Source organism: Poecilia reticulata, chromosome 16, assembly GCF_904066995.2.
Source record: "Poecilia reticulata chromosome 16, P_reticulata-male-v2, whole genome shotgun sequence".
NCBI lineage: Eukaryota > Metazoa > Chordata > Actinopteri > Cyprinodontiformes > Poeciliidae > Poecilia > Poecilia reticulata.
Genome location: NC_088845.1, coordinates 13,718,367 through 13,726,901, shown reverse-complemented (window position 1 = coordinate 13,726,901; position 8,535 = coordinate 13,718,367). Strand labels below are relative to the sequence as shown.

The 8,535-nt window shown below is 42.1% G+C and overlaps 1 protein-coding gene across 1 annotated transcript; it reads left to right on the top strand.

Moving 5' to 3' along the window:
* The first annotated feature begins 1,746 nt into the window (after nucleotides 1–1,746).
* On the top strand, nucleotides 1,747–3,717 carry nppcl (natriuretic peptide C-like). Its single transcript, XM_008431449.3, has 3 exons — nucleotides 1,747–1,997; nucleotides 2,731–2,893; nucleotides 3,048–3,717. Exons 2-3 carry the CDS (start codon nucleotides 2,795–2,797, stop codon nucleotides 3,369–3,371), a joined length of 423 nt encoding a protein of 140 aa, XP_008429671.2. The 5' UTR covers nucleotides 1,747–1,997; nucleotides 2,731–2,794; the 3' UTR covers nucleotides 3,372–3,717.
* The last annotated feature ends 4,818 nt before the right edge of the window (nucleotides 3,718–8,535 follow it).

Genomic DNA, 8,535 nt, shown 5'->3' with positions numbered 1-8,535 from the left:
AAATTGCACTTTTAGAAGTTTCAATACCAAAACCAGTGCTGACCAAAATATTTGAAATGTTCTCAAATTACCAAGAAACATCTAGATAATCCTAAAGATGTTTGGATGGGGGTGATGTGCAACTATTTTGAAGGTATGTGTCTTCTGGAAACAAAACATACCACCAGTTAAGCATGGTGGTGGTGGAGTGATGATATGAAGCCGCTTTGTTTCTTCAGGACTGGGGTGAATTTCTGTTATTGTTGAAACTATGAAATCTGCCATCTGGCAGGAAATCCTGAAACCTCCAGTAGGGCAATAATCCAAAGAAGAGGTGATCAAATTCACCTCTGATTTTTATTTATTTATTTTTATGTACTCTGAAGGACCTGGTTATTTTGACTTTTCAGTTTTTTGTTCACAAGGAGAGGCTGCTATGTATGAAGAAGAGTTAATTATGTACTAGAGAACTCTTTGTAAAGATTATTCTGTGTGAGACATGTCTTATTTCTTTGCAGCAGCTTTTAGTCGTCAGTGTTGACAGTTTCTGAAACATGTCTTATTTCTTTGCAACGTTTTTGCAGGAAATTATCTCCATACAAAAATGAAACGGAAGAAATTTGTGAGGAGGGAGGGAATACTTTTAACAGCTCTGAAAATCAAAGGTGATTCTTTAACTGAGGAGACTGATTGTCTCAGTAGTGACTTGCTTTAAATATCATTTAAAACGTTTTATTTTTCCTTTTCTCTGATACTTTCTGTTGCCTGTCTGTCCATTTCTGTTCTCCTGTAATCAATCTCTTTTGTTGATCTCCCTCAGCTCTCAGCCTGGTGTGTTTTTCTCTCTCTTTCTCCCTCCTTTTCTCCTCCTACTCTCTGCTGCCTACTTTTCCTCCAGCGCTCCACTGACATCATATACCGCTGTAGTTCAAACCCCACCATCATCACTAATCTCTTTCTCTCTCCCTGTTCTCCTACGCCGTCTCCCACACAGTGTCCTCTCCAAAAAAGATGAGGGGCTCATTTTTTTCTGAAACGTTATGTAAAGACACTCGCAACAGCGGGAGGGGGGGGGGGGCAACGGTGTGTTTATCTGAGGACAATTGGGGTTGAGAGTGCAAAATGAAAGTGACGGCACACTTTGCAACAAATGAGAGGCGATCAGCGCGGATATGCGTCTTGATTGCTCGCCCGACTTTGGGTGTCTGTAAAGAACGGGGTTTATTTACTTGAAATAATCACAGGCTGCTGAACTTTAAGGTCAGTGTGTTGGATCCTGCAGCCGCTTCTGGTAGTGTTGTAATTTGGCAGCAGGGGGTACAAGGAGCAGATGGCACTGGCAGACTGTAAGTTACCCGGCAGAGAGGGGGAGGTCAGCGCACGCTGGGAAACACTACAGAGACAAAGGGAAAGAAGGAGGCTAATATGCTCAGAGGGTTGTTAGCGCATGAGAAATGTATAATTCAGGATCAGTCGTGACTGGACTGCATGAAGCCTCTCCCTGCCAGTTACCTGATCGTAAGCAGGTCAACAGTGATGAGGCCAGAGTCGCCCGCTGGCCTCTGACCTCGGCTTGTGCCGCACTCTGGCAGAAGTTTGGTTTGCAGACCACACATACGGTCACCTTGGCAATGACAATCAGTCCCTCCAACAAGGCTATGACATCACTCCAAAGAAAAAGGAGATGAGGAGGAGGAAGATGAAGGTGGGGGGCTGGGGGGGAGGAGGAGGCATCTCTGGCTCTACAAAACCTCTGCAGCATCCCAGCTGAAACCCCAACATTCAGGAGACGGACGCAAGAGCAAGACGATCATCATCATTCTCATCATCAGCATCGTCCTCCCAATTCCATCAGAGCGTGGAATAAAAGAGGAGGAGGAGGAGCCAGCCGAGTGAGAAACTGATGCTCCCAGCAGGTGCCAACAAGTGAGAGGAGCCGAGAGTCCGAGAAGGTGGGAATGGAGAAGAGTCTGTGAGAGGAGAAGACACCCAGCGCTCCGAGAGAAAACTAACATCAGGTGAGCTTTTCTGCTTTCATCCCTTCATTTTTACTCTTATTGTTCAGTTTTATCTCTTCTTAGTTAGGATTATGTTTATGAAAACTCAATTAAATAAACCTGAGCACAGATATGTGTTAAGTTTGAAAACAAACAAAAGAAACAATTAAAATCACAAAGTCAATCCACAGACAAAATAAAGATGCATTTTGAATGACTACACAGAATATTTCTAACTAAATCACATCAGCTAAAGTTAATGCAGATCACACTATTAAACATATTTTATTTAAATATCTTATGTTTAATTTCTTTTTTCTTGCTTAACTGAACCTGGAATAAAAATATCTTTAATAAGGTCACCTATTTCTTCTTACTACTTTTTGACAGATGGTGTCTATTTGAATTAAAAAAAAAAATTTTTATTAAATCTGGCCACAGCTGTAAATTTAATTGGCTAAAATTTTAGTTTATATGTACATGCAGTAAAGCATTTGTTTTATTCCAAAGCGTAAATCTCTAAAATAAACACTAAAAAATAAAAATTCAAATGAAATGTCTCTTTCTTTGAACCAAATACAATCTTAAATTGCTGAGCCGGACGCAGCCTGTTAGTTCCTGTCACATACGCTACATGCATGACTGTACATTTGTCTCAAAACACACAGAAAATGTGACATCTTGATTAAAAAACATCAAGATATTCATTTTTGAAATTCACAAATGTTTCTCCACATTTTCCCTCGGCATTCAGATCTCTGCAGCAGCAACCAGCACGTTTTCCGGTCCTCATCTCTGCTGCCGTTGTTCCCGCTGCCATGCTGCGCCCCGTGCTGCTGTGCGCCGCTCTGCTCCTCCTGACTCCCTTTGAGGTGACGGAGGCTCGTGCTCTCCATCCTGCTCCTGATGCTGCGCAGGTACGCTGGGTGGGAAAACTGGTGGACTGAGGAGACTACAGAGTGGAGCAGTGGAGGAAAATGAAATGTTGTGCTGATTGAATTATTCCCCCTTGTGCACACCCTGAAAATTAGATTTCCTTTTGGGGTTTTTTTCTCCCTTCCCTATGTGTAGTTTCTGGAGCAGTTTCTGGAGCGCTACAATGACCTCCTGACCCTGGACGACTTGGAGAACATGTTGAACAGCCAGCCGGAGGATCAGTCCAGTGCCGCCGCTGCTGCTTCCTCCTCATCCTCCTCCTCTGGGGTCAAAGCAGCTGAGTACCCTAAGTGGGCTGACGTCCAGACACAGCCGGAGACCCCCTGGCTCCGGCTGCTGAAGGGGGCGCTTGCCGTGCAGAGGGATGCAGAACCAGAGAGGTCACGGAGGGCATGGAACAAAGGATGCTTTGGCTTGAAACTGGACCGGATCGGGTCCATGAGCGGACTTGGCTGTTAGTGGAGAGAGGAGAAAAAGATGAGACTGGGCGCATCCTCCTTAGACACACTCACACACAGGCATTCACCTGCAGAAACAGGATGTTTACATGTAGTTTCTCTGTAGTTTGGTGTAATGTGGTTTAAACCAGCGTAGATCAGACGCCTCACACTTCATTCCAGTATTTGAACATCCTAGCTTTGTTCTCATTAAACCCTCACAGTATGTGCAGTAAATGTAGGCGCGTTTTGACTTTTCTTGTGTGTAACAAAGACCTGGCGATCCAAAGACGGTGGCACCTGTAAACCCTCTGCAGTTTATTTTTATGTTCACTTATGATTTGCATGAATAAATGGATTTGACATTTGGGGTGTTCTGCTTTCTTGCTCATAGAAATTCAATTCTTGCCCACTCGCAAAGCCCACATGGTTCACTCCCTATTGACACCTGTCATCTCGATTTCTCCTTCAGCGTGGAGATTTGCATCCTCATGACATCTTGTTTTAACTTGATGATTTATTGAATGTTCTTGTGGCTGTTGGAAGAAGTTCACTCCTTCCCCCGTCATTCTGCTGCTTGGACCTGCTGCCACGTCCAAAACGCTTTATTGCACTGCCAACACAGCAAAGTTCCCAACGGGTGGAGGGGGGGGAAATGAAAACGATTTCATGTCCGTGAGACGGAGCTGATGTGGTTCTACGTGGAGAACATGCTTACATATGAGCCTGCCAACAGCGATATGAAGCAAATGTTCTTTTAGAGTACAGACATGAGTCAGTGTGCATATATATATATATATATATATAGCTCTGGAAAAAATGAATTCCTCTACTCCCGATTATTCTACATTTCTGAACTCTTCCCACCTTAAAACATTAGTGTTGTTGCTTATAAATGAATGTTTTCTTTGCATCATTTGAGGTCTGAGAGCACTGAATCTTTTTTGTTATTTTGACCATTTTCTGCAAATAAATACTAAAGCTTTGCTTGTATTTTTGGAGACATGTCAGTAGTTCATAGAATAAAATAACAATGTTCATTTTACTCAATCATAAACCTATAACAAGTAAAATCAAAGAAACTGATCATTTTAAGTGGTCTCTTAATTGATCAGGATGACAAACAGAAGACTCATTTGTACCAAACAAAGAATGTTACATTGTACTGTCAAAAAAAAGGGGGGGGTGGGGGGTAATAAAAAGTTGGATGTAAAGGAAGTCAATGTTTCAGGATTTTTGCAGTTGTCCAGACAGAAGATCATAAAACTGAATGCTGTTTCTCCATGTTTGGTTCTGATTCTGGGGATGCAAAGCAGACATGAACCTGAAGACCTGAGTTGTCTGGATGGTTGGTATGACGACAACTCAGCCAAAACGTATAAGCTAACGTATTTTAAAGTCTGTCCTCAAAACTACAAGCTCCATCCTCCTGGTTTTAGTGAGAACGTGAGCAGCAGCGTTATGGATCAGCTGCGATTTTCTGATTGCAGTTTGCCATAAAAGCATGAATGAGTTTCTCAAGATATTGTTGGAACACTAGTCTTTTAATTTTGGAAATGCTCTGCAAGTGATAGAAGGCCAACTTTGTAACTGTCCTTCTGTGTCTCCAAATGTTCATGTTTCTGGCCTAATCACTAATAACTAAAGCCGAGTGCTGACTCTTGACTGTTTCTCTTTAGGTCGGAAGAAAATTATTTTAATTTTGTTTTTATTCTCATGGGTAAAGTTACATCCACACATCCATTCCTTTAACTGCTTTACGCATCTTCTCAACACTTGGATGTGATCATAGTCACCTGGTGACACTTTAATGTAGAGCTACACATCGTCTGCAAAGTTAAGACAACTTCAATTATTTGCGACAACCTAAACTAGAGAAACAGAAGTATTACATAGGAGGAACCCCCATTCTAGCCTTTGGGTTAACCTGCATGTGTCTTTTGTCAACCTCGATGAAACGTTAGCTAGCTACTAACATGACGAACTTAATTTCCAAGATAATTCCCCTGTTTGGTTTAGGTGTGTTTTTGCAGGGGTATCTCAAAACCCATGCAGGAAGCCAGCCTGGAGGAACATTAGTGCCCACATCTGAAATGAGGTCTTGTGGGCAAAATGAGAGAAAATAAAATCCGTTATCAGCTGGCAGGGAAAGTGGATGCCCACACTTTGCCTGCAGCAAAACATAGTAAACAAGAGCCATCCAAGTCTGGAGTGATGATGCTATGCTCTGCAGCCACGGCAGCATGAATATGACTGTAATGAGTCATCGGTTGAAAAAACACATCCCTATGTCCAAATCACAAAATTTAGTTAAGAGTTTCCAAATGAGGATTTTAAAAAGTTTGATGGATGCTGGAAGGAAATTATGCTAACTGAAAAAAGTACAAGCTATAAAGTGTAAGTGTCTAGTTTTCTGGATTTGGTGACAGCAGGTCCTGCAGCTTTTAGGCCCAGTTGTTCAAAGCTGAATTATGTTTTGCATATGCAGAACAAAGACGTTATTTCAACATAACTCAACATTTTCACCTTTTCAGACAAGAAAGTTGTGCTTTTTAATTACTTAAAGGTTACGAAATAAGGTAAAAGAAGAAACTAACTTCATGTCTTGTGGACATCAGATCAGTTTGGGTACTTGTCTTTCATGCCACCGAATCAAAACACCCAGAAACTGCAGGGAGACATTTCTGCTATTGATCGTTTGGATGATTCTGTCTTTGTCACGTTGACTTTGCTCATGCTACACCTCACTTCTGATTCGCAACGTCAAATCCCCACTCCATAAAATGAACCTTTCAGATAAATAATGACAAATACTGTGACCGAATAATCTCCCTTTTCATAGATCGGCTGTTTTGTTACTAAAACAAATATTTTTAAAAATGTGGCACACATTTGAATTCGGCCCACCAGAGAGAAGATTGTAGCTTCACCTTTGGCTGCAATTACAGCTGACCGTATTTATCAAGTTTGACCACAGATTCTCAGTTGTATTTTTTTTGCCACTGGGAAGTTCTTACACATAAATATGCTTTAAGTTAAGAACAATTTTCTTTCCCGAATGACCGACCTTGACGTCGAGTTGGAGTGGCATCTCAGTCCCTGCTGAAGAAAAGCAGCACCAAGCATGATGCTGCCACCACCGTCTTCCACAGCACAGATGGTGTGCAATGCAACTAATACGTTTTCCATTACAGATAGCTCTTTGAGTGTCAGCTGAAAAGTTGAATTTTGGTCTGATTTGTACCAAGCAGCTTCTTCCACATGTTTGCTGTGAGTATCTTATTGCAAACAGAAAACCTGATTTCTTCAGCCTGTCAGTTTAGGTCGACGCTCGTTCCATTTTCCCCATGACGGATTGAACAGTGCTTGGGATTTCGCTTTATGATCAAACTCTAACTCTCTGACCTGTCTGCTGTGTTCCTCTGTTTCCATGTTGTTGTTTGTTCACTAACAAACCCCTAGATTAGCTGGATTAATGCAGAGATTAAACCTCTGAACTCTCTGGTTGACTTTATTTATTGATTGTGGATACTGTTTTGGGGTCCCATAGTAGAGGGGGCCAGAATTAGAAATGCATGACACCCTTTTCATGTTTTATCGGTAATTTCTAACATTACGTCTATTTCTCCTTACACTTAGCAGTTTTGGCCTTTTTTATGTGAATCTATCTCATTTAATCCCAATAAAACACATTTTGTGTTTTGTGGTTGTAACATGACAAAACAACAAAGCGTTTAAGCAGAATCAATACTTGGTCTTTAAGGTTAGAAAGGCTGGATCATTTATTCTCCACATGCAGCCTTTAAACCTCAAAGTTGCAATAAAGAGAACTTTGTGGGGTTTTCTACCACAGCACAAGATGGCACTAGAGGACAGTCTGCACACAACTATTTGTTTTCTCACAATGTTGCAATCTGGACATTGTCCCTAATACATGTAAGAGGTATAGAAATAATGCTTTAGCTCGATTTGCATGGGTGCACATTTCATTTTCTACTCTTTGCAACACAATTAAGAGCAGTGGGGTAAAATGGAAATGCTGCCTCGGCATAAAAACCCTGAATCATATTAGGTTTCATTGATAAAACCTTACAAATACTTTTTCTCAACAAAAACGCATCGCTGTTGTAAAACAGAAGGAACATGTGATCTGATTGAGGCTGTACTTACAGTACTCAGTATAACTTGGCTCAAGAGCTGGCTGGCGAGCCGGAGTCTAATCTTAGCCTGACCTTTAATTCCCCTCTTTGACCTTAAGCTGTTAAAGCGGCGGCCAAGACTGGCATGCAGGCACTCAGGGTTGTGGTAGTTCAGCAATGCCAGGACACTGGGCAGCTGCCACGAAACCCACAAAAGGTGTCCAGTTTTAAAGCAGGGTAGTAGCTGGGACACGTCTGCAGAACTCTGCACAAAGACGGAGAATACAAGTTCTCAAATATGATTATTTTATTAGATTTTTCTCCACTTAGATCAAAGCGTGCAGCGGCTGCAAGATGCCACGCCGCTGTCAAAGGTTTCAACTCACAGACCTGGCTTAAACTCACATGGTTATGATTCAGGTTTGACATTTTCTAATCTCCTCTGCAGAGCTTTCTTTTCTGATGTCAACAATGTTGCCAGGAAAGAGAGTCAAAAATAGATGTGGAAGCAGCAGCTGACATGGCTGAGCCTTGTCATGTCTTTGTGTGCAGGAGAAGAGAAGTGAAGCAGTTAATCTGGGAGCAGAAGGCACGATCCCCTTGCACACACCTCCACAGTGCCTCTGCATTCTGACTTTAAAAGAAAAAATAAAACCTCAACTTTCTTCCAATGCATGCTTTCGGGTATTTCTAAATAGCCTCAAAAAAAGCCACAGTTCAACTGAGTAAATGGACTCAGGTACGCTCCTGTGCGCATATGTGAGCGAAATTGAGCAATCGGGTTTCAACTTTTGACTTCTGCAGAGCGGATTGGAGCTGCAGGAAAAGAATAGCAGCAACAGAGTCAGTCAAGTGAAGGGTCATGGTCTTTGGACATTAAATGTCACAGTCAGTAAGACAGAGATTTGATCCCCCCCCCAACCTATTCGTTCGCTCCATGTGGCTGCATTCACTGAGAAGGTCAGCAGGGGACCCCTGTCTTTTTTCAGACCACGATGTGAGGCCTTTAAGGTGTGGCCGTCTAAATCAGGACAGTTGAGACTTCAC

Excerpts from the sequence above, each read along its gene's own strand:
- nppcl (XM_008431449.3), top strand. The coding sequence starts at position 2,795 with ATGCTGCGCCCCGTGCTGCTGTGCGCCGCTCTGCTCCTCCTGACTCCC. Across the intron at positions 2,894-3,047 it reads CTGCTCCTGATGCTGCGCAG|TTTCTGGAGCAGTTTCTGGA; the intron begins GTACGCTGGGTG and ends CCCTATGTGTAG.